The 27,304-nt window shown below is 44.9% G+C and overlaps 1 protein-coding gene across 6 annotated transcripts in view; it reads right to left on the reverse strand.

Moving 5' to 3' along the window:
- LOC124302987 (polypyrimidine tract-binding protein 1) overlaps positions 1-27,304 on the reverse strand; it is a 350,109-nt gene that overhangs the window by 165,309 nt on the left and 157,496 nt on the right. For 4 of the 6 annotated variants that reach the window (XM_046759627.1, XM_046759629.1, XM_046759628.1 and 1 more), the window contains one exon: positions 13,971-14,128. The exons of the other annotated variants lie outside the window; for them this stretch is intronic. In XM_046759627.1, the coding sequence (XP_046615583.1) occupies positions 13,971-14,051 (81 nt within the window). In that variant the 5' untranslated portion in view covers positions 14,052-14,128. The remainder of the gene's footprint in view (positions 1-13,970; positions 14,129-27,304) is intronic. 6 annotated transcript variants of the gene reach the window in all.

A 27,304-nucleotide genomic window follows, 5' to 3' on the forward strand; every position in this document is an offset into this window, starting at 1 on the left:
GTCAGTGGTAAAGGTACCGTGTAGATCAGGATCTATAACTCTTTCGTCTTGCAGTCTTGCAGATCTTCGGTAGCGGCGCCGCGGCGTGAGGATCGCGCGGGAGGTAAAGGGGTGAGATGGCGAGGGTGTAAGGGTGTAGGGGAGGGGTAATCGGCCTGCTGGGAGTCAGCTGGGATGGCGAGTCGGTCGAGGAATGGAAAACAGCAGTAACTCAAGGAGTCGCGAAGGGGGATTGTTACCGGAGCCGGCCAATCGGGTTCCTTCGAATTTCGGAAACCGCCGGCGGAAGTCCCCCCCGCCCCCCTCGCGCCGCCGACGTTACCCGTCTGCCCGGGGTCACTTGGGGTTTAAATAAATAAAGAGAGCCGCGGAGAGAAGCCGGTCCGCCCGGGAGCCATGCATCAACCCCTATTACCTCGGGCAGCCTAACTACTCGCCCGGCGTCCAACTAAAATCTGCATAATATCGAGCCACCGCCGACGACTCTGTATCCGGCGTCCGTTCCGTCATTCCGCCGACGAGGGGATTCCCTGAGAAGATACGTGGAAAAAGCTACGTGGATCCTGATCCTGGGGGCTCAGCTGCCGCGTCATTCGCAGGAACGAACAATCCAGGGGCGATACCGCGAGAATCGTATTAGCCGCGGATAATGAGTCGGAAACTGTTTGCTTTGCGATTTTGAAAAACGCGTCGGCGAAATATCCGTCCGATAAGTCGGGGCGAGAGATATTTCCTGGAAAACTGCGATATTGTGTACCTGAATATTCCGTCCGATCGTGTTATACGCTAGACGAGGTAGGGCGACTATATCGAAACGACTCTACAAATAAATTAAGAGACACTTAATCCGCAAACTTAATTTCCATCCGTAATCGAGCGAGTTGCAGCCACGCTTTGGCCGCTGCAGCTAAACTCGTCGGAGATTAATTCCGACCTGGTAAGGTGAAAAAAATGTAAATAAGAGAAGTAAAAAAAAAAAGAAAAGAAAAGAAAAGAAAAAAACCACATTTCCGACATTCCAGAGCAAACAACCCCCAGTTCAAACATCTGCGGCTTGATGGATTTAATTCGCGGCAGGAAACTCGAACGGATTCCGATCGTATATAACGATGAGAGGATCGAATTCTTGGGAAATGATTCAATCTTTGAGTAGATACTGTATTCGTTTAACGTATTTTTATTTTTATTTTTTTTCCCCGTTTTTTCTCTTCCACTTTTAAGGAAATCGGACGAATATCCGTTGAAAACCTCGAACGCAGAGGGTGAAGGTGTGTCAAATTGAATGAGGCGATGATTTTTTCCTGACCGAAGAACCGCGACGACGTGCGGACCGGCGGTTGAACAGGAAGCAGCGGGGGATCCGAGATGACAAAAATGATTTACCGCCCTCGCGGTGGGGTGAGATATTTTTATTACTCTATAAAAATTCCTCGCCTAATAGCTCTTGCGGGGCGAAAGGCGGGAATAAGAAGAAAGAACCGCAAAGGGGCGAAAGAAGCTACGACGCGGGAAGCTGGCGGCGGTTGGATCGTCCCGAAACTAAATTCTCTCTCGCTCAGAGTCCGGGGCCGGAGGTTGCGATCTGAAGCGAGAGGAGATCGGGGATCTACCTGAAATCCAATAAACTCGAAGGCGATTGAATTTATGAAGTGAAAAACTCCCACCGAAAAATAATAAACCGTCTTCTTCGAGATTAAAAATACCTGGTCTCATCGTCGAAAGAGACGCGGCGAAGAAAGGAACAATCCTGAAGGAGCGATTAAGACCCCCCCGACGTTATAAATCCTCCCTGACATGAGAAGGCATCGAATTCAGGGGCTTGTCACTCGAAAATCAACCACTACTCGATTTCATTCAAGCCGAAGATATATTGCAAAGGTTTTCAATGAATTCACAGATTTCTTTACCGCAATTAATGCGATCTTCGTATTCGTTATTCTCATGTTTTTGATCAAGTCACATTCGTTGGTACGTTGAATTCAAATGAGTCAAGTGCCGGATTTTAACGAACAAATAGAACTGCTGAATTCGAATAACATTGATAAATAATATAGAATAATCCTGGTTGATAATATCCACTGTTTATCAAGCGTAAGAAAAAGCAAACGTTGCCGAGGAGTCGACGCAAAAATTGGGAAAAGCGGTTATTGCATTCTCGTCATTGCGTACATAAAAGCGATAGGAAATGGAGCATTGAATTTTTTCAACTAACCGAAACACGTTTCGAGGATATCTTGAAAGGAGGCGTCTCGCCGCGGCAGATCGTACCGCACGTAGTACAGGTATGAGAGTGCATGAAATTTGAAGAGTACCGCACGTAGGTACGTACCGAAAGAGGGTCGTACAATCAGCAGTATAAGCGACGTATACACGAGGTATAAGATTGCCGTATCGTGCGGTGGAAATGATACCGGGGAAAGGGGAGAAGTGGAAAGAGGACGCGATATGCGCGTGAGGCGGAAGATTGAAAAATATAAAAGAAAACAGGGGGAGGAAGAAAGAGCGAGAAATGCAGAAAAGGGTTTAAAGGAGTGTGTAGTTGCAGGATTTTCGAGGAAACGTGAAAATTATTCGCCACTTATCATGTAACGATGATTTCCACGATCATAGGAAAGTAGTCAGTTACATATTGGGCATAATTGAAAATCCGTCGTAACATCAACGTTGATTATCTCGTTCCGCGGAGTCTATTTCCAGCCGGCATAATCTCGCCTTCGCGACCGTTTCAACCCTTGGCTGAGAGATTTTGCACGAATTAGGTAAGAAAATAAGCAGCGGGGTGCAACAGAGTTTTTCTGCACTCGGCAGTATCGTGGGTTGTAGTAAGAATGGTCCGAAATAGGACGGCGAAGGGCGAGCGGGGTGTTTTTCAGGGTGTTTCGCAAACGTGTGCGCCGGTGTATTTCGAGTTCAATCGCACCCTTAATTAGCACACTCAATTAACCACCCCGGCAAAGGCAAACCCGACGGCCTCGGCTGCCGGCTGACGGGAGTTTTTGCGTTTAATTGCGTTAGAGGATTGAATTACAAACAATTATACGCCTGTAACTGAATTGCCCGTTTCGCGCACCGAACACGAAGAGATACATAGAAACCTACAAGCGTTTCACTTTTGCCGCCGTTCTCGATTCCCCTCCCCCGACCATCCGACGGCCAATACATACCCAACGTTCTGACGATATTTTGTACGATTCTTCTTTTTTGTTCATCCTCTCTTTTCGGACTGTATCATACATCCACTTCAACCCCCCCTGCCCCCGAGGCATCAGATATTCCATTATATTTTCAGTTTCGGGGGAAAATGAAATATTGACAATCCCCCTCCCCCCCCCTCCCCCGCGCCGCGTCGGGCGAGTGTTGTTGTTTGTTGCTTTGAAAAAAAGAACGAAAAGTCAAAGTCCAAAAAAGACAGGAAAAAAAAAAATAAAGAACCAACACAAACGACAGAAGCGAGCACTCCTACACGTGGGGAGGGGGGTTGAACTTCAGACGGACTTTTCCGCGACTCCCGACGCATTGGATATGTAAGTGTATCGTACCACTTTAGGCATCACGCCTCACACGCCCGGGCGTCCCGCACATTTGAATTCCTATCGGTCCTCGGCGGTAATGGGCGTTATCAGTGGGTCCGGAGTAGGGCAGATGGTTCTCGCCGGTATTGTGTCGGGGGTTGTATCGTATCGGGAATATTCTCGCTTTCGCCAGCCGCTTTGGGCCGCGTGGTGACAACTCCATTGTCTGAGCCGACACCCCGGCGTATCCACGCCGCTAACCGAGAGAGGAAGAGAGAGAGGGAAAGACAATGGTACAGGGATAAAAGAGTCCAATACCATCTCGAGCAGTCTGCTTCGACGAGGGGGAGAAGAGAGTGTGAAGACTGTGAAGACTACGAAGACGACGAAGACGACGACGTTCGCGAGATGTCGCGCCTTCAATTTCAAACATCGCTTCGTATGAAATCTACCAATTTACTCCACCGAATAAACAATTCAAAAGAGTGGCGTGCGCTGTCTCTTGGTTTGATAGATATATGTGTGTGTGCGGTGCAGTTTCCTCTCGGGATCGCAAACGCGTTCCGCATCTTTGATTCAATTCTCGGTTGTCGCAATATGAAGCGTGCGAAGAAAATCGTGGATAAACGTGAATGTAGAAAGCTTCGAAATAATTGATGATCGTTGAACCGAACGATTAGGTACATATTACATACGATATCGCGGAAGTTGCAGCAATTCCAAAGTTGCAGAGCTAAGAAGGAATTATTAGTTGCAAGAAGATTCGATGCGAGCTCCCCTCGATTACCCGGGCAATTTATCGCAGCAACGAAACACTAATTCTTCGCTAAAGTTGACGGATGAATAGAGAAAGAGAAAAGAAAAATTGGCAAGGTTGCGGAAAATCTGGGGGAAGGGCAAAACGAATAAGAAACCGATCGAGAGCAATTTAACAGCAATCAAAGAACCTGTCGAGTCTCCGGGCAATCTTGCCACTGGCCTCTTGACATCTTTCCTGATTCGGGGCCAGCCTCTCGACAAGTTTGCTGATCGTTGCCTACTACTCGCTTCGGAGAGATTCGCGATCCTCGTCACCTCATCCGGCGGTGCAACAGGACTGCGTCGATCGGAGGTTGAGATAATGGGGGAGAAAAAAAATAAAGATAGAAAGAAAAAAAACCACGAACAAGGTTAGTCTGATTTTATTGTTAGTCAACGGCATCTTCGCGGACAGGTTTCATACGATTTCGTGAGAATCACGGTGTACGAACAGCCCGTCTTTTACGCCATAAAAAGTTGGCCTATCTTCGTTGGACTGCTTAGACCTGGTAGCCCGATAGCCGGAGACTCGCCGTTTGAAATTCGGGATTTGATATCTGCCTGCAGGGGAAAAGTTTGGCCAACTTTCGTCATTGTCACCGGAAGTAAGCGAGTGGGTAAGAACGAGGAGTAGGAACAACTTTGAAAGAGTTGTAAGATAGAAGGTGCAAGGGGAACCTTTTCTGATAGTCCCTCTTCCTTATTACCTGCCCATCCCATGCCTCTTCCATGACTACCTCTATTACTCGGTGGGAAGAAACACATCAGAGACTTCCAGAGACGGGATAGTGTAAAGAAAAAAAGAAGAAGAATAAGAATAAGAAGAAGAAGAAGAAGTCGCGAGAATGACGGAGAGTTGGGGTAAGGATAAGGAGAAGAGGCCCAGCTGAAAAGCTTGGCGTCTTTGCGCGTCTCGCGAACGAGCGCGATGAGACCTCTTGTGAGTTTTCGCGTTCGATTCGGGATCGAGGGGAAAAACCGCGCAGCGCCCTCAAGAGCAGCTCTTCTCTTCTCTTCTCTTCCCTCGAGAAGTTACACAACCTGGTTCGACGGTGGCGACCATCCTCCTCTCCCCCCGTGCAGTCCCTTAGATTTACGGTAACGGCAGCTCAGATTTACAATCATCCCCGGCCGGTTCGGTCTTACAGGTTTTCGCGGTCCAGCCTAGCTGGTTGCTGCCACTGCGGCCGCCGCTGCGTATACAGCCTAATAATTCGACCGAGAATTTAAGACCCACATAAACAATCTGGTTATAACTAGGCTGTGGGGGCCATCGCGTAAGGGTGGCCCGACTGACCAACTGGCTGGGCGTGCCTCGTAAGATTTCACGTCGGCTACTGCAGAGAGAGATTTAGGATCCGGGGAGTTGGAAATTCGCGCGTCAAAGGTCGAGGGGGGCGGGGGGGAGGGGGGCGCGATCGTTATTCGCGTTTTTTATACACCCGCGTCGACGAAGCGGCGAATAAAGAAGAGGTCATTAGGGCTTCGGCGCGACGGGGGGGGATTTCTCCCGCGAATTCGAGAAATCGGCAGCAACCGCGCGTCGGATCCTCGTTCAAGTCGTAAAGAGGGCTCGTAACGCCGTTCGTTCCGCACTATCCGACCATCATATATTTTAATACAACATCTATCATACTCTGTCATGTTTTGTCGCTGATCCGATCCTCGATCCTCAGTCCGTGCCGGGAATAAGGGTCTCGTTGTCGGTTAACGTGTCCACCTTCGGAGACACAATACGGTCTCAAGGTTCGCGAAATTTTCCATTCAAGATCGAGGACGAAGGGAGTCTCTCGCCGGTCCGGGTCATTTTCTCATCCTCTCGCTCTTTCTCTCTCTCTCTCTCTCTCTCTCACCGGCAGAGGGAATTAATTTTTCTCCCAGCGGGTAGAAACGGCCCTTTTCCAACCCCTCTGTGTGCGAGTTTTCAGCGGAGCCTTTCGCGGAAACAGCGAACAAGCTCAGACGTCGGATTATTGATAACGCCGCTACCCCTCGATCCGCCTCGCAGCTCCTCGCCCCCGGATTACAAGAGAACAGCAAGAGCTGAACAGAGGAGAGTTTGAAGAGTCGGTCGCCCCTGATTGTACCGTGAAAATAAACCGCCTCGACCACGACGAATCACACGCGAAGTAAGACGAAACTGCATCGGAAGGAACCTGATTGAACAATCCGTTTTTTTCTCACGACCGTTAACCGTAGCTCGGACAAACGGATGATTAAATCTCAAGTGAACTCGAGATCAACAAGGGACGAAAAAAATTCCAACTTATCGGGCGATCATGGGTGGTGCGATATGTCGAGGCGCGGGAGTTCAGGTTCAGGGTCAGATCGCTTATTTGAAAAGTATCGTATCGAAAACCAAGATAAACGAAAGAAGGAACAATGGAGTCTCATTGTTGCACAGAGACTCGACGGTAACCTGTAACTTCTGCGATCATGCGCCGCTTAAAAATTCCGATTGATCGCGTTGCTTGTTCACCAAGGTTTTCAGGGACGAGGGTGGAGGGTTGTTCAGGGTCCCGGTAAGAATTATATTCCCCTGCACATTCGCTCACCCGGTGTACGCGTCGTTCTGAATTCCGAATAAAAGCACTCGCAATACCCTGCGGCGGTCGTTAATCGAGTAGAACTGAAAAGGATTCTCAATAATAGGGACCACTTCGGAAATTAATGACCTTTGAATTTTCCCCTATTGCGTAACCGCGCGACGACACTGCAGCAATTCATTCCAAGACCTGTTATTCGTCACTGCGGAGAGCGCGAACCGCGCGGTTCAAAACCAGACAATTATACACACCATGTTTTATCGACGATAATATATCTAGCCAACCACCCACCGAACGACCGATACTCGCGAGGAGCAGCAACAGCTGCACCCCTTATTCAACCGGAAGGAAATAAGTGTCACGTAGCGTCGCAATTGACATCCCCTCCATCCCCACCCTAACCGTAATTTATCGACTGTTCGAGGCCGCCACTCTGATGAGGTTTAAAAAGAAAATTATCCCCAGCACTGGAGTCCCAAGGAAGAAAAACGCAAAACATTGTTCATTCGCACCCGTCTCTTTAGTCGTTGATTATTTTTCGTCGCAAATCAATCAGATACAAAATACAACCTGATCCTTCGACCGTTCGAAGTGTATAAAAATCATCGGTGCGAGGGTGTCCTTCGATTCTTTCCGTATTCCGTTTGCCCGTCGTCCCCTGTTTACACCGAACACATCTCCTATTTACCGGATATCCCCGGACGTACGTGCAACGTTTATGAATAACATGTTTCTCAAGTACTTCGCAGCATCGTCCGCGAGTGATCCTCTGTCCGCGCATAGAGTTGTCGCTTTGAGATGACATTTGTCCCCCGCTTTCTCACCTCCGCAACGTATCTCTCCGAGATTTTCGCTTGCGTCAAAGGCTGCGGAATAACGATAAACGCGCGCATGATCGTAGTTCGAATCGTGCGATTTTAGGACGCCTCATTTGCAGGAAAAGAAGCGAGCACGGCGCAAAGGTTTTAACGTCGAGAGCGAATTGCCGACTCAACCGTTACGGTGCAGCCGGATTTAAGAGTCTGGAAGTTGAGCCATTAAAAAAAAGTGCACCGTCGTAACAATAACTGTAACTACGTACCCGATGTTGTAACCTATAAGCCGAGAAGAAGAAGAGGCGTAGGTGAAGGCGAGCCTAGGCTGGTTGCCCGCTTCCTGCGCCGCCGCCTCTAAATAGGCCGATTCAAAGTTGTTCTTATCGTCCGTGGATTTTTCTCTCAGAGAGGGAATTTTATTAGCCTAGTTACGGGACTCGAGCGAAAACAATAACCATTGTTAGGTTCCGCTGCACCACCACCACCACCACCACCACCACTACCACCATCACCACCCCCGACGCCGACGCCGACGCCGACGCTTTCCGGACGAGCAGTTGGAGAGGGTTTTCAACTGTTGAGCTGCCCACTTCCCTTTCCCTTTCTCTTTCCCCTCTCTCCCTATCATTTTCCGCTTGTATTAGGTTCGTTTACAATGCAAGCCGCTTCAAATGCGCCCATGCTTTTTAATCACTACATTCCAAATGCGGGCTAGTGGCCTCGTTTACATCTACATGGCTGCACACGTCCACCACCGACATCGGTATAGCAAGTGATTTGCTTGTATCCTATGGGAAATTTTCTACATATTCAAGTGTAAACGGAATTTAGATGACAAAATCACAAGCCGCGCGTCGTTTCCTTCAGACCTTTGGATCCCTCGTCAACTTGCAGTTACAAGGTAACTAGAAAAATCCATCGGTGATCCCGATGCACCGTTGCGATTTACGCAGGAAAGTGATGTCAAAATTTACAATCGAATATGACGAAGAAGCTTATCGTGCCTGCAGGTAAGGTACAGGCTTCGCTCTATCTTCCCGTTTTCGCTTTCGACACTGAGCGATGAGCCCTCTCGCTTCTATAATCAAACACTGCATTTATTTATGGAATATTATACGTCTGTATATATTTAACACCGCGATTGAGTGAGCTGGACGCAGACATCCCATGTATAAATCGATGAGCCCTTCGTCCCGAAATCTCGACTATCGTAGCAGTCTGTGTCGACCAATCACGGAGCCTCGGTACCTCGATAAACGTGATCGGTACATCAACCGTTGAATAAACCGTACAAAAGCACAGGACAAGAATTTTTCATGTTTAAAAATTTGTAGACAGTACATGTGGTCGGAAAATGATCGAGAAACAATTAAGTATATGCTCATTGTCGTAACCATGGAGCTAAAATTAAGAATTACCGTTAAATTGAAGAGCTATCATCGTTGACGCAGAGAAGCGAGAGTTACACAATTGCATGAACGGATCTTCGATGATCGTCGATAAAGGATTCGAACACTAGCAAGCCAAGCACGAAAAACGTCCCTGCAGTCGTTTTATCGCCTTCGTACGTTGAAAGAGAACAACTCGCGTGACCTTGGAACCACAACCGATCCGAGGGTCGCACGGTAAGCAATAAACTAGTTTCAACACCGAGATATTTGGGCAACGGTTTGTTCGAGCGACAAGAGTAGGCTCTTTGCGTACGTACGATGAGCTACCCAAAAGAGTTAGGAGGCAAAAGGGTCGAGAAACGAGACGGACGTCAAGTGACGTGACCGGTGATACGAACCGCTTTAATCCTCACGTTTACGTATGCAGATGTCGCGAGGGACGCGGGCGGAGGACTCGCCATCACGACCGGGACTCGGACGAAGGTGACTTTGATCACCCTCGTACCCGACCCTGGTTGGCTGGATAACAAGCCATACAAAGCTGCGCGAGGATTAATTCAAAGAAAATATTAGAACGGCGGTAGTTTACAACCTTTGACCAGTCAGGGTAGAGGGACACCAGATCTTTCGAAGGTGTATGTTACATGGAATCCGCGCAAGGTATACGTAGACAATTGAGAAAACCTTTTCGACAATATTGATTTGACCTACGTGCGATCGTTCTGAAAACAAAAATTTGACCGACAAGTCAAGTCGCGACACCGTGATAACGTCACACGTCGAATTTGGAAGAAACGAGTCAGAGGACACAGCTCGGCTAAGTGATCAAACGTCCAACACGAATTTGAGAAAGAAGTGCCCGAGTATGAGTTTTCGGGATGAAAAGCGATCGCGAAGAGGGCGTGTAGGCCGAGCTGAAGCTGGTATAAATAGTAGCGAGGTTTTATCGAGGCAGGGCAGGCGAAATGAAAAACGTTGGGAAGTTTCGCTCCGGGAGCTCTTTAGGTTTTCAATTAAGGGTGATCGAGATGCCACCAACGGCGTCGTCGTCGTCGTCGTTGGTGGAACCGGGAAGCAAGCAGCACCGGCACAGCACGGCGGCGTGCCCCGAAATGTTGGATAAACTTTGAAGCAATTTAACCCAATCACATCACCTTTCCTGGGAGTAATAATTAAAAGATCCTTGGAGGGCTTGTCGCCCTCCTCTTCCCTCGTCCTTCCCTCATTGTGTCTTCCAGGTTTTGTCCCAGCCTCCGAGGTTCTCGCGAGCTCGCTTATTATATAACGTTTAAAAGCAAAATGCAAAGAAGCCCGACCAACCGACAGACGAGACCTTCACCAGCCGGGGGTAAGACACGGAGGAGGAATAAGGTGGGCTTCGTTAATATATATATATATATATGTGTGTGTGTGTGCGAACACCTTGCACACCGTGAACAACGCCTTTATAAAAGTATCCGGTGAACAAAAACGTGAATAACATTAAGTTAGTTAATATATTGCCTTAATTTTAATATACAATGCCCGACGGGCGCCTCACTACGTGCTGCTGGTTCTAGTGGTCTCAGTAGCCCGTCGTTCCTTCCTTCCTTCCATTCTTCTTTCGTTCGTTGGTTCGATTCTCATCCCTCTTCACCGTCACTCCCTTACACCAAAATACCGTATCACTCCTAACTACAAATCGCTGAAAATATGTGGGTGAAAGTCATTACATTGTCTTTTAATTATTTTTTTCTTTTCCTTTTCACTTTGAATCAGCGATACCCAAGACTTTCGGATGCGTTTCGCTCCCAACCGCAACCTCGCAGTGAATGACGGGCCCATAAAAAAATGTCAAGGAACCTCTTTAGCCGTGCTACGTTTATATCATCGTCGGGATCATTTGACAAGCGTTGTAGTGTCGAATGGAGTGAATCGCCGTGATCCTCTCCACTCGCAACACGAGCACGTTACGAAGTTACGATTATCAGGACCGAAGGTTCAAAACCCGACAATGACCGATCAGCCTAACTTGCCCCGATCTCTCCCTGGCTGACCCTGGGTTTCCCGATTTGGCGAGTCCACGGTCATCGAGAGTGACAATGTTCGACGTTAGGAGCGGCGGTTCGAGCGCGGCGTCATCAATGGCTGCAAATATCGTCATGTCACGCCCGCATACATGTACCTACCAGGCACGAGAGGATCATCATCGTATCAGCGAAGCACGAGTAAGGCCGGGAGCGAGCAGCCCTGAACGGGTTCCCACTCCGTGCAGCCCCTAAATTGATTAGAGAACCAACCACCCTGCGTGTCCCTCCACGCCATATTAACCCTTCCTACTCTCCCTCCATCTCCCACCCTCTGCACCGTTACACCACAGTGTGTACCGAGCGGTGATAATCAATACAATAGCGTAAATAACTCGACGGCGGAACGTATATATACATAGGTAAATCTCCTGAAGCTTGCCGCCTGCGAAGTTACGGCGTTAGACATCCGGTCCTCATCTCGCGATCTTTGTTAAAGAAATCGATGACCGCGTTTTACGCAATCGGAACATAATTTCAACCAATTCGGGTAAATCAACTATGAATTTTTGGTGACGAAGGGAAAATTTATAGAAGCATTGACCGTGAATTTATCGCAGATTTGTGCGATCAAGCATAGGAATTGATTTTTTTTTCTCAATTAATTTTTTAAAAGGAGCGTCATCGATCTTTCAAATTTTGTAAAAATATATATATATATATATATAATATATACTATACATAGATGCGTTTGTTCGGCTGGCCGAATGCCAATGGGCTTGGGAAATGCGATTGACCGAATAGCTCTTCTCCAACCCCGTTTCGACCCCCGTCCGGCATTGGAACATTGATATAAAAATACCGATACATTCCAGCGAGCCGTTGCTTCCGCTGCTGCACAACCCCCTCACGCAGCACCCGTCGGATATATTAATTAAAATTCCACGCGGTAAATATTCCATCGGCGAGGATTCATTGATGTCTAATTAACCTGTTTGTCCAATCGACATTAATAACCGGTGATTTATTTATCTATTATTTTTTTTTTTTATTTTTTTTTCATGTTGTTTTGCCCCCATGTTTTGTCTTTTCCGCCAAACGGCGCGGAGAGAGAGAGAGAGAGAGAGAGAGAGAGAGAGAGAGAGAGAGAGAGACAGAGTGAGCTCGAAAATTATACGGACGTATCGTCCGCGATATACGCGTTACATATATTCAATCGGAGATATCGATTCGCGGACGAGACGAAAATATGGAAGAGGGGCCGAGGGTTGGCAGGTCGGAGGTATAGGGGTGCAAATAAACAAAACAAACAACCCCCTTCGCTGCCTCCACCGCCGTTGCACAGGGGGATTTCGTAACGAAGATGTGTGCGTAGGGAGACGCGACGGTGGTGACAATAAATTCGATACAATAAGACAAGCAAGACAGAAGACAGAGAGAGAGAGAGAGAAAAACATACAATATGTATAACCTGGGTGTGTGTATATGTGTACGATATACGCGTATGTGTTATAGGTACGTTTGGAAAGGTTGAACCCCGAGTAGCGCGAATCTATGTATGTACTTTTCAGATTTATATAAATAGGAGAAAAAGATGAATGGAAACCCGCGGCCTCGATGCGAGAGAATCGATAAATTTTGATCACAAACACCCGCCGTCTTACGGATTCAAGAGGATTACACCTGCGAAGCTGGAAGGAAACGGACCGTGTGACCAAAAGTGTGAAGTAAGATAAAATAAGAGCGAGAGAGAGAGAGTGAAAGAAAATGAACTAAATCACAAACTAAAATAATCGTCAGGTCGGAGAGGCCTGAGCTAGCCACGCCGATTCTTTATTATCTCGAAACGATGCGGAGCCCCGTTTTTGTCAAAAAACGCCTAGGGTTGAGTTTTTGCTCCGGTTTGCTGGCCAAACGAGTGACGAGGTAAATAAATTTTTACGGAAGTAGAGAAAGGAAAGTTGGAAGACAAAAAAAAAAAAAAAAAAAAACCAACGTCATTTCCGGAGTTACGTTACACCAACAACATTCGGCCTGGCGCGTGTGTACACAAAATTTATAAATTATAATGTCGTGCCGCACGTATTCACACAAAGATCAGAGTTTTGCAGGAAGGGGAAGTGCCTTCGTCAGAGGAGGGCCAGCGTTTGAATAAATAAACTCCCAAGTTTTGAATTATTTATCTTTGACTGCTGCGCGCGGAAAATGTGTAGATATACTTAACTATAAATAAATATATATATATATATTTATCAGATGCAGTATGTGTCGGTGAATCGTACGATGAAAAGCGTCATCTCTCGTACGGAATGAATGTAGAATGCGAGAGGTGAAACTGTGATGGTGAAATATGCAGGGATGGGAAGAAGCAAGGATCCGATTCATCTTACCGACTCTTTAATCAATGAAATGATTCACCCGGAGACACTTTAATTCGTCTGGTTTTCTTTCATCCCGGCAAACGGGTCTCGCAACCCTCGGCGCCGATCTACAGGCTCCTCGAAATCTAAGAAGAAACTTTCCTCGAAAAACTTTTCCTTTTTCACCAATGGACCGTATTATATATACAGTTGTGTACAAGCCGCGAAAGCTGCGGGCCTTTTTCGAAAGTATATAAGAAATTTCTGAAAACCACTCCACCTCTTGCGATATTCCCATCGAAGATAATATAGAAGATTCGACCCGATACTGTTCGAATATATCGGTTGAAATATTTCTCAAAACTTTGTCTCCCCGTTCATTCGACGCCGCAGTTTTGTTTCTCACTTCATTGCCGGTGACACGTTCGTATAAAATAACGAAGAATCATTGAGATGAAAGATTTCTTTTTCTATCAAATTTCACCGCAACCGTTGAGAAAATATCACGATTTGTGATAATGATCGTGTAAAGCGAGACTGACCTTTATTCCCAGTGTTGGCGCCAGGATCCCGTAATCGTGGAGAGCGGGCAGCATCACCGGGGGAAGATTGGTCATCATCATCCTGTCGATTGGCTAAGGCGCACACCGTATCGAACTATGCACAACTATTCGTATCCTAGAACCAGAGTCTGACCTACCTGAAACAAGGTGAAGAGAAAAAAAAAGAAACTCGTTAATACACACGATACATATTTACAGTAGTGTAAAAATTCAACATAAATCATGCAGCCAAACGGAAGGCCAAAAATTGTATTCGTCATTTAACAAAAAAAAAAAATCATATACTCGTTACCCGTGATCCGCGTTGAGTAGACAAAAATCTGCACCTACTTGAAATACGATTGCTAAAACCGAGTACATAATTTTTTATTATTTTTTTTATTTTTTTTGGAAAGTGTTTATCCGTTAGATTTCTCCCAACAAGCACGATCATCCGATGTGACGAAGCGTTCGGCGAGAGGAAGCGTCCTGCGGGATGAAGAGAGCGAGCGAGTCGAGAACCCTTCATTCAACTAGAGCGCAGCCAATTATAAAATAATCCTTTAAGATTTACATGGCGGAGGTGGGTGTACCCGGGATTAGCTTAGCCTCTGACGGAGTGGCGTCTGGGCGTCGACTGTCGGTTGCCGAGTGATTTGGGTGGGTGCAAGATTTCAACGGTCTTATACCGGGATTTGATATCTCCCCCCCGTGTTTGCTCCCCAGAGGTTTCAGCACGTTTAGCCAATTCGAGTTACAAACTACAGATCAGCTTGTCTGTGCTTACTTTGACTCCGGATCGAAGGAATTCGAGATAGCGAAATTTTATTTTCCAAACGACACTCGTTTTCGAAAAGAATAATCTGGGTCTACGTACCTCGAGTGAAGGTCGACGATTTGGAACGAAAGACTCGGGTGTTACTCCCTGGATACGTTTGACAAGGACGTCGAGGATGCGTAGATGACTTTGGTATAAAAGGATACAAAGGTATAAGGATAGGCCGCGCCAGCCGGAGGGGGTTATGTATATTATTATACGAAGCGACGAATATACTATCAAAGAGCGAGGTGCAAGCTCTCGGAAAAGCGAGGGGGTGGCGTATTCCTGAATAATATATCGGGGATGGAACGGGGATGGAAAGGGGCGCGAAATTGCTCTTCGGCACATGTCGCGATCCCGTTCTTCGAGCCCAGAGATCCGAACGACAAATCTGTTTATGAAAGCGTTACTGTACAAAAACGGATAACATCTCGAGTGAAAAGGGAGATAAAGGTGGAGTAAGGAGACGGAGAGAAGAAGAAAAAAAAAAGAAATACAAGATGCGAGAGGATGACTCAACGATACGCGTATCTTTGGCGACATCTTTTGACCCAGTCTCATGTACGCATGATCTATCTTCTTTGTTATTATACATTAAATTTGTAGTACCTTGACACACCATTTTCTGCGCACGTATGACTTTTCTTTGTAAATTTTTAATACTTAACACAAGAGGTAAGAGAAATATCAGTCGTAACGCCGAGTTACATTTCAACCAATGCGGTTTTTTGCCTTGAAGAAAAAAAAAAAAAAAAAACCATATTTGCGTTCACGGGAGAGATACAAAAGCACGCGATTTTTTTTTTTTGTTCTTCCCTTCGAGGCAAAACCGCATTGATGATAACCTTTGGTATCGGTGGATATTTTCAACCATGCAGAACCTGACCGAAAACGAATTAAAACGAATATACTATTTACAGCACGACATATAATTTCAACTTCATTACGCGTCTCGAAAAAAATGTGAATAATAACATGACGCGAAATTCAATCACGTTAAGTCTTCGCGTCCGTCGGCTGCAAAGCGGAATGAAAGAGAGAAAAAAAAAAAAAAACTGAAAAAGTATCCGAGGGACTTTAATCAGCCGCGTTTTTTACTTCCGAATCAGGAGTTATAATAATGCGAACCCTTCGCTGCCGGTGAAATTCTGACGGAAGCCTCGAAGCGATAATCGTGCGCGTTATTTAAACCTAATGGATACGTATAAAGTCTGGCAATACGTCCATTGATGTGAATGAACAATGCTCAACTCCATGGCAAAGCGAGGCGCCATTTCGAACCCGCGCATCCGTACACATGGCCAAAGTAGGTATGCGTTTGATTAATTCCCAACCTACGTCCTGCGGGAGATAATTTGTTAACTACCCGACGGTGTCTGTGCGAGGGAACGAGACTTGTCCCATGTCCGAAGGGGATAAAAATCTAATCAAAGATCCATCGGCCGCCGCCCGTTTCCGTAGAGCTTCGCATCGAGGATTAACTTTCGCGTCGCCCAAAGACCAGCGACAGAGTCGATCGGACGCCACCAGGTCCGCACAGCATCTGTCTAATCTTCCGAGGCCTTACATTAGCTCTGATACGATCGTTTCCCCCTATATATCGGTCAATTTTACGGTATATCCGGCACAATAGAGACAATAAGAATTGGCTTATTATACCTTGTTTGACACACCTTGGGGTACAATCCATCCCACGCCTTTTCTTCGTTAATTCAAAATCTTCAAATCTAAAAACATCGGGACTACGTGGCGCCATCTGGCATTTTCATATTTGGTTATATAACCTATAATTTGAGAAGTTAAACTTTCAAGAGCTTACAAAAAAGATTTGTTAGATCCTTTCTCATGACAATTTTTTTGTCGCTGGGGTACAAACGACCCCAGGGTGTCATTTATGTAATTTTTCAGAAATATGTCAAACAAGGGTTATTGACGTTACAGCTCCACATTCCCGCAACGAAATCCCTTAAATTCCCCCCTCCCCGTTTTTGAATACCGAGAGGCATGCTGTAAGAAAGTGTGTATACCCACGTGTAAAAAAAAAGGGGGGGGGGGCGAAGGGAGGGGGTATCGAGGTCGTTAAAATAACCAGACTCGAAGCAGTAAAATAATTGCTTATTGACCAGCCATTATTTGACGCTCGTTGTTCGAGAGGCTAACGATGCAATTGGCTGTCGTTCCCCGTCCCCCGATCCTCGAGGGTACGAAACGTACGTGCGAACGGTTCCAGGGTTGCTGTTGCGGAGCGGCAGGCGGCAGACACCGGAGATGACGCGTGTTTTCAATTACTTCACATATAGCCGCCGGACGACACAGACGGAATAGTTCGGGCCAGAGCAATTTACATTTTTAGCCAATATTCAACCCGTTTTTACTCCATCGTACACCCTGAACATCGTCAACGGCCTCGCGTGGCTTCAGGGACTTTCAATTTACCGATTCACTCGGTTGTCCAACCGAACGAATAAACTATTCTACTATCGCGTCAAAGACTGCCTTGCAATACACACACACACACACACACAGTTTTTTCACTCGTTATCAATACGTACGACTCGACAAAAAGATCGTCAAATAATGATAAATTTTTTCAAATTTTACGAACCAGTTTCGCTACATCGTTATTTACAGTACCGACAAGCATCCGTATCTCAGTCGATTTCAACGACGTTGTCTTTTCGTTGATAAACGGTCGCATGAACAGGTGCTTTATCAATTGACGAGTGTTTCTTCTTCTCGTTTCATCAGCAACGGAAGGAAATATCCTTTTTTCCCCCTCTTCTTCTTCTTCTTCTTCTTCTTCTTCTTCTTCTTCTTTTTCTTTTCGTGTATTTTGAAAATGAAGAGACAGTCGTCGATGCGACATCGTCTCCCCGAGTGTCGCTGATATCGTAATTTAACGCGAAGGGTCGGGGCGGGGTAACGTTTCAGTCACTCACGAAATATGAAAGTTGGTCCGTTTAGCCTCTGAAACTTGGCTGACTCGTTCGAGCGCAAGTATAGCTGCTTTCCCAAGTTAGTTCGTATATTTATGGACTCGTATAATTCGACGATCCGCTCCGGTGCTGGCTAATTACGAGAATTTTAGAGTACGCTGACATAAACGAAACAGGGTAGAAGGTGGTTGTAAACCGTAGTCGAGCAAGTACTGACTCCTGACGCGATCCGAGTCCGACCTTAACTCGAGACCAGAGTTCTCCGGCAGCCTGAACGTCACCGATCATAACCCAGCTGCGAACCGTAAAGCTTTTCGCCCTATACCTGCATGCGGTCTTACAGGCACTTGAACGCGAGTATACCCACGAAACTAAACCGTTTATACCGACGTTTCGTGTCATTTGGAAGTTACCTATGAGACAATTAAAAACATTCCATCTCCATCTTCTCCTCGTTTTCATCGACATTTTTTTACAGTCAAATGTACTCGAGACACCGAATGAAAAGCGGTGCTTGTAATACAACGAGTCAAGCTTCGTTGCATAGTTAAATCACTTAAGAAAGTGTTTCCTTCCACCATACACACAGTAGCGCGGCACCTGTCCTGTCGACGAAGTTAAATACTGTGTCATTCGGGAAAATATGGACGTTTAAATATACGAGATGAGATCGATATATATATATCCCATTCGTGGTACGGATTTTGATTTTATCGACGAGTAGAACACGGGCACGCGGGGTGTTCATGGTGTTTTCGTTGCGGCAGTTCAGCGGCTCGAAGAAGCGAGTGACTGATTAATTGTTGAAAAGAAAAAGGTGGGAGGATTTCTTAAAGGTAAATAACCGTCGGTGGAGGAAAGCCATTGTAATGAAGCTGCTTATCAAAATTCTTAATTAGAAAATTTTAATTATGTTTCCCAGCGGGAGATAGGCGGCGTGTATACTATACACACATAAAGCAAGATCCTAGCGAGGGCTGCTGTTTCTGCACTCGAGAGATAGTGAATTTCAGGGAAGACGCCCAGCTTCTCTACTCCCGTGCATCGAGACGTCGGATAGGCGGAAGGCAGGCAGGCAGGCATGCATCTAGAAGTCGGAGGAAAAGGGGAACGACGGATCGCGGTGAGGTTAAGGTAATCAAGCTTGCGCCTCTCGCCAAGATGCAGGCTACAGAGAAACGCAACGCGAACACCGCTCGCGGTTTTCCCCGCATTCGGAATCCAGATTGATATTTACCCTCGTGGATTCGGGGGTCGGGGCGGCTAGAAATTTACGTCCTTGATATCGTCGAGTGTAGAGGAGGAGGAGGAGGAGAAGAAGATGTGGAAGCCTCGTTGCAGCAGGCGAGGAGAAAAGCCGCGGTTCGATTCTCCCACACACGCTACCGTGCAGACAAAGTTTATCGGGCAAAGATTAATTGGCCACTCAAACCATCTTTACGGGGGCAAACGTTCCGGCTAATGACTTTTGACTATCCTCCCCATTTAGGCCCGATTTTCCCCTTCCGTCGTCGCCGCCGCTGCCGCCGCAACCCTTCGAGAAATTAGGGTGTCGGTTTAATCAGAATAATTGAGATTCCAGTTTCTAAATCTTCCGGTTACCTAACCCCACGACGATGGCTGGGGTGGTCGTATATCTTGAAAACTCTGCCGGGTTACTCAACCCTGAGAATTGGTGTCGAAATTGAGCAAACTAAGCGCGATACGTCCTGGGACTAATTATTGTCTGATCCGCGTTAGACTCGAACAGCTTTTTCCGATACCTACTGAATAAATCAGCACGACGAGATAAATTTCTGACGATTAACTCGTGTGTATAGAAATTATAAAAACAAAAAAAACAAAAAACACCGATCGGGTCTCTCGCATAATCTGACTGCAACGTGACCTAGCAGACTCCGGTTTGGACCCGTCAGCTGTCAACTTTAAGACGTCACTGAGCGCCGGATCCTACCTCAATGTTATTACTTATTCAATATCGACGTCGGATCGGGTTTGTATAACGACGTCAAATTCCGCACGGGCTAGACGAGGAAGGAAAGAAGCCGCGATAGAGTCGGACGATGATATGATGTAGTGAAAGGGGGGGCCGAGAAGCAGGCGGAAGGGCGGAGGAAAGAAAAAGAGAGAGAAGAGGGTGAGTCGGGGAAAGCGGAGAGGCGAGAATTCGTGTCAATTTAACGCGGCACCGATAATTTCTCCTAATTATCCAAAACTTGCCAGCGCTCTCAAAATAATATAACTTTTGCGGTGAAAATTCCGCACGCTTTTCACGAAACATTTCGAAAGTCCGTTTCACCGAGAAACAGCCACCTTGCAGCACAGTTCATCAACGCGTCAACATTGCCTTGTTTAATCACACTACATCAGGTATAATGATTAGGTATAATATACATTGTACGTACCAACACGTAGAGATACGCACGTTTCGGTTTGCCCAGCGACTGTAAACGCACCGACAAAATTTCGCCGAGCCAATTATTAACACAAACAAACCTAAATTTCGCGGCTCTGTGCGTATATTAAACATCGAAGGTGGGAAAAACTGACAAACGTTTCACCCAAGACGTCAAAACCGCGGATCCTTTGTTCTTTCCCGTTTGTCACTTGTAGCAAAACTACCGATTTACTCAACGATTTTGCGGAACATTTCCAGTTTATATCGGTATTTAGTTATTTTCATTGCATTCGTCGAGTGGACGAAAGTGAGACTTGGGTATCCGGGATATATCTACGTGTAAAGGTTAAATCAGCTAATAAAAGTGTAGAACCAACGAGGATCGCAGAACGTGTAAAATAGACAGAGTCCACATGTGTCGACGATATCGCCGATCGCGAGGTTAGGTGAAGAGAAAATCTACGAGCGATAAGGAAGTTGCAAAACAAAGTGAAATGGACATGCTGAGGGGGCAGGTGGTCATCAATCACAAGTACGAAGCTTTCCTAGCGAACGATATTATAAACGACGTCCAATTCGTTCTCTATTATTTCTCGGCCTCTTGGTGTCCTCCGTGCGAAACATTTTTACCCCTGATGAAGCGGCTGGCCGAGGAAATCTCCCGGCGAAAATTGCTCATGCAAATATTTTACGTGCCATCGGATCACGATCAGGACGAGATGTTCGAATCCTTCTCAAAGAATCACGGTCAATGGTACGAAGACTCGCGATAGAAATCGTAAGCGAAAAGATCGTCACTCTAGTTTCAACCCTCTTTCTCCCTTCCAAGGTTCGCAGTTCCGGTTGGACCAGTTACGGCGAAAATAAGGAACAAGTATCACGTTCATTCTATCCCGACCCTGATAGTTGTGGCCAAAGACGGTCACTTGGTAACGAGAATCGGACGACGCGAACTCGAGGAACACGGTGTCCGTGTTTTGTTGCTGTGGTTTCCGGATCTCGACGAAGAATCTCCGGGGACATAAAATTACGCATTGGATTTTCTCAAATTCCCAGTATCGCGGATAAATACAACGTCGGTTTGATTGACTATATTCTTCGTTGAAATAACAGGCGGACTACGAAGATTATTCACGGTAAATTTCGAAGCGAACGAACAGACGGTTAAAATCTGACGCAAAGACACGGCGATGTGACGTTGAATTTACGGGACTGCTGCATGTTAATTCGTTTTCCGCCTCTTGTTAACAATTAGAGAGCTTAAAGTAACGAACCGCTGCAAATGATGCCGGGAAGAAGAAGAAGAAGAAGAAGAAGAAGAAGAAGAAGAAGAAGACGCGGCTCATGAATATGACGGGCTGATTATACGAGATATCGATCGTTGAAAATATCAATTCGGGAATATTGAATTACAAATTGAATTTCGGCTTTATTCGTGGATCAAGAGTTTCGTTACCGGGACTGAAATATGCATCTGAAATTGGATGAAATGAATGATGAAACAGCAGGCGGGGCGACGTCGAGCCGAGCTGCTGCTGCTGCCGCTGCTGCTGGTTCGAGATTCGCGGTTAGCAACGTGAAATCGGTATCTCATCTTTCGCGTAACAAAAGTCTAAAACTTGAGTATCGAAAGTCTTCTCCAACCAGCGAGATATTTGATAAATTTCAATTACCAAGTCGGAAGCCGATATTCGAATAGAAGCTAATCAAATCGTTCGATTCATACTCTTCTTCGTGTTTTCGTGTAAGAAAAATCAAGTTACACCTGTCATCACGACAGACGAAATAATATTCAACGGTCGATACGTTTCATCAATTTTACCGTCTCCGCGTCCCTCAAGCATGAATAATTAGTTATTCCTAATTGCACCAAGTTGTTCGGTAGTTTCAGTTTCCCAAGTAGCAGCTAATAGATGTAAACATACGTTGACGGCAGTTTCGAAATCAAACTTCTCCATCGCTTCTACGTAGGTATTATTGCAAGTGCAGATGCAGGTGCAGCTGCTTCACTGCTTATAAGTCAAAGTAAGAGGCAAAATCATACGATCACGTTGACTAAATGATTTTACAGGTAAAAATAAGACTCGAAACTTATTAAAGTTGTTCGATGTAATAAATTGCGTGATGAAAAATCTGTTCAAATCTGAAGGAATTGCACCAACTTCTGATACGATTAAAATCACTTTATCGTCAAGAAAACTATACTAAAACACATTTCTTGGAATAAAATGCAACAAACAACGCTTTGATCATTTCTGATCCTCTTCAAAATCCGTATTTCGATTTTACTTCCCCACTCGAAAGTGAATCTCGCGATTAAATTTGTCAAAATTGAATGACAACTCCGATCACAATTAGTAACGACGATATTATTAATTAACCCCGTTAAGTATGAGAAATTATAATTAGAATCTAAGATCAAATTAACGGGATAAGGCGAAAAATTGCCGCATCTCAGACACGTGTGCAAACGTGTGACGTTCGGAGAACAGAAACAGTAACGAATGAAAGTTGAGAACCGGCGTTCGTCCCCCGAACATTGTATAGCATATTTCGCGGAGGAGAAAACGAGAGAGGAATCTGGCTAAGTGAGCGGGAAGGGGAGGGCGGTGGAGAGTAAGGGAGGTTAGCCAACGCAATATATACGAACGCGTCGAGTTTTCCTCTTCTGCGAAGCACCGACAGACAGGAAGCTTCGTTTACTTCCGAGGAACAAAAGATATCGGAGACGATTATTCCATTTCTATACCTATATACGGTGTATAAGAATACGGTGGTATACGATAGGAATACACGTCCTCGGGTATATAATGGATATTTACAGGTGCACCTGTAATATCCATGCGCTAATGACAATAAGCATAATAACAATAACGAGAGTGATAATGACAATAATAATGATAATGATAATATAGGAGTAAAAATAACAATCGTAACGATAAGTCTCCTCTCACCTCATCCCCCCCTCTCAAACCTCTCGCTCATTATCTTTCCTCTTTTGAATCGCCACCCCCTCCGTCACCCCCCCTTCAACCCCCGGCAGCGTCGTCGGCATCGCCTCGACGCCGACTCGATCTTATCGTTACAAACCACCGAGCTGCCCTCGACAAAGGCATGTTTTTTATAGAGCCTGCAACCGAAACGGAATCGACTATCGACGGTCGTTCGGCTGCGTCGTGGTATACAAGATATAAATCAACATTGGATGAATGGGAATAAAGGAATGAAGATGAGGGAAAGGAAGTCGGAGTTGGCGAAAAAAATATACTTATCTCGAGAAACTGTCGAGGATCGTTGAGACGGTTTGTTTTTTGTAACAACGTATATAACCCGACGTTACTATATTGTCTATGCACAGCTCGGAGATAAAACAAAACACATGTCGTATATTTTCTGAGAAAATTTTCAATATTTCCTTTACTTGAATTCTAAACAATCGATGTGCCGATTTGAGTATATATCTAACGAATAAAGGTCTTCGTGGGGGGGAAATTAGGTTCATTTCTTTTCCTACCATACCGCCATAAAATCCCCCCTGCCGATTTAAAAATTTTTCAACTTTTCATCGACTTAACAGTTATTTCTATTTACATTTTTTTTACACAATGCGGATTTTGATGTAGATGTAGTATACATAAATTTATTTATTGTGATACATATCTGCCAAGAATTGCTTTTTTGGAAAACAAAAGCTTGGATATAGCTCGCTACAAAATTATACAGGTGAAAAACAAAGCCTTGTAAATAAGTGACCGTTCAAAGTCGTTCAGAAATAATCGAGACTAGCTGGCTTTATATTCCCATGTACTGGCTCAATAATTGTACTTTGCAAATTCGGTATATCATTGAACACGCCTCGGTGTGTACACATGGGCATACACCCCACCCTATCACACACATCCAATCAACTGACGAATTTTGATTGATACTGAAGAGTTAGGTGTCAAAAAACAAGTGAAAAACGGATATATGAAAAAAAAAAGACACAAGCAAACAGAGAAATAAGAATAGTACGGAGAAGAACTGCAACGAATTGTAAAATGAATTTTCGATTTGATTATTCTTGACTATCGGCAAAAACTTTTCCAATTTTATCTCCAAACTATATATCGGTCCGTCGTTCACAGACAAACAATCTCTGCATCAGCGATTCGTTCAACTGCGAATAATTGCATAATTAAAATTACATTAAATAGCAAATTCTTGATTTAAAAGAATCAGTTCAAGTTTCCCGAGATGAAAACAAAGAAAAACAGAATATCAAAACGAAATAAAAGTAAGATGACATCCTCCGAAGCTTGCAGCCGGCGAAGCTGCGACTAACTTTGGTGCAGGGTAAAATTACATGCAAAATTATCTTCTTCTTCGCTCAGCCTGAAATAATTTCAATTTTATACTCGTGAATTAATTAGTTACAGTTCAAATTGACACTTGACGAATGAAGAAGGAGAAGAAGAAGAAGAAGAAGACGAAGATGAAGAAGAATTCAGGCGCTGCGTAGAGATTCACCGTTCGCAATAATTTAAAATAATAACTTATATAATAAATTTTCTCAGATCCTCCTCCTCCTCATCCTCCTCTTTCTCCTTCTCCTCTACACGCCCTGTATTCCCGAAGCCGATCGAAGTAGGCACAGCAGAGGTTAGCGTAATTGGAAAATGAATCGTTGGAATGGGATTCATTAGCGAGTTCCGTGAGCGGAGTGTCAACGCAAATCAGTTCAAGTGTACCGAGTTATTATTTTGAACATCCAGTGCCTTTATATTATATAAATACGTATATATATATATATATACCATATAATAATGTACATCAACCGCTTCTACACTTCGGGGATGGCGAGAGGATAAATTCACTTGATTCTGACGTGGAAGATTCTTTAACGTCGTGACCGTATATAATATTTCCCCAGAAAATGCAAGAATTTAAACAACAACTTAGGGGCTTCAATCAGTTATTAGGTATGCAGCGTCTTTGATTCGTTTTGGTACAATATTTAAAAAATTTTAAAACTATCGAAAGCTGCAATATATTATTTACGTATATGATGTTTGCAGGAAATTGCAAATGAATTTCGAAATCGTAAAAAGATTTTCAAGTGCTCCGGTCCTATTCAAGGGGAATTTTTACTATCATGCAGAGGTACATGAAAAATAAAAAAAAAGAATTTCAATTGAAATCTGCACAACGATAGAACACAATCTCTCTCTCTCTCCTACCACTGTGTAAACCTACAGTTGAGCGTAAAAATCGAATTCAAAGTATATTGCAGAATGTGAACAAGTTCTCTACCTGCAGTATTTTACGATCGTAAAAAGAAAATAATAGATTTTTCTTACAATTTCAGCTGCATGCACGTTACAACACAGCCGGATAGTGAAAATTGAGAAGAGACTCGGATTGTGTAATTTCAGCGAGGTGCGAATGGAAGTCGCGTGCGCGAACTGCCGATCCGTCAGCGTGACGTGACTGTTAATTGTTCGATTAACACCTGGAGAGCCAAGTAATTAATTAACAATCCCCGGCAGAGGTTGTTGCGTGTTCGCATCCGACCCCACTGGCAGCGTGTTTTCCCATGTAATTATCCGCGTTTTCGACGTCTGTTGACGGATCTTCTTCCACGCAGAAACCAAAGTCCCGTCAACCCCTTCGTTCTCCTTTTATACGATTATACATCGACTCGCCATTGACCCAGCGAATCGATCTGCAGTTTTTTCAAACAAATTTCCATTCATCCATATACCGGTAGCCGATCTTCTCTCCTAACGACGATAATCGATGGACAGACATAGGTGATGAAGTTGAAACGATCGGCAGTAAGATAAAGAAATCTAATTACGAAGACCATAAAGTTGAACCGACGAAAGGTTTTCGTTCTTTACAGTCAGTAGGATGATTTCATTGAAACGGGTATCGCGTAGCTAGAAATTTCCGACATAATTTCAAACCCCGAAGGAGATGGCGAAGTTTGCAGGAAAGACGAGGAGGCGCCGCGTTCTCTGTGACGAATCAAGTTTGATAATGATCGTGAATCGACCCTCGACCGCAGCGGGAATATTCTTTGTCAATAATTCCGGTGGCTCTTAATTAGGGGCATTGAGAGCCATTACTTGGATTACTCCCCCGCCAGCCCTCGGCGTCGCTGGTTCCTGGCCCCTCGACAAAACCCACAGCGAAATCGGTATCGAAGGCACTTGCAGCAACGGAGCAAGGCGCCACTTCATTGTCACGATCCTAGTCGTCGTCGTCGTCGTCGATATTCTCCGAGGACTTCCGGCTCACTCGGTGCAGTTGCTGCCGTGCTTCTCTTTACGCTAACATTATTCTTCCAAGGGCCACGCTCTTGTGTTCCACAATTTTCCCAATTCCTTGTGTCAGATATTTGACGCATAACTTACGAAACTTGGAATAATAATATTCTCTGTACCCTTAAAATTGAAAGAACAATTTTTTGAGAAACTTTAATTGGTTTTCATTTAATCCATTTTCATCATTTCCAATTTAATTTACCTAATGTTTTTTTTTTTTTTTTTGTTTGAACCGGACCTTACAGCGATTTCAAACAACCTGTAGTGAAATGTTGGCATCGTTTTTGGCATTACACTTGATTGTGCGTATGACGATTGCATTACAAAGACCGGATTGTGGAGAGTGGTGGAAAGGAAGATAGACAGGGAATGAGAGAGAGGATAAAAATGTTGCCTTTCTATTTTTCGCGGACCATTTGAGAAATCTTTCAAGTCGCGTTGTTAAAACTGAGACAAGATTGACATATGCGTATCTAAACCAATTGAGGAAAGAGAAAAAGCTGAAAATGAAGAAAAACAAAAAAAGAAAACATTTCACCTCCTAACAACGTTTCGAAATACGTTCAGTCGAGGAAAATCATGGACGGATACATAAGCTTTGAAGGCTTGGAGAGTTGTCAAATTTACGACGTCGTCTCGACCGAAACTAGGGTGAGTGGAAAACCCAGGACGTAGATTTGGACGGAAAAAGAAAAGAAAGAATCGCACAGTTGCGATTGTGTGTGATATTAATTGTGCTGGACGAACTGTTCGAAATATTTTACAGGTGATTTGGAGAAGATCACGATATATGCGGATGAATATATTGCATGTAAACCAATTAATTTGTACAACGAACCGATAACACGGAATTTTGTTTGAAAATTCCGCAG

The sequence above is a fragment of the Neodiprion virginianus genome, chromosome 4 (genome assembly GCF_021901495.1).
Source record: "Neodiprion virginianus isolate iyNeoVirg1 chromosome 4, iyNeoVirg1.1, whole genome shotgun sequence".
Lineage (NCBI taxonomy): Eukaryota > Metazoa > Arthropoda > Insecta > Hymenoptera > Diprionidae > Neodiprion > Neodiprion virginianus.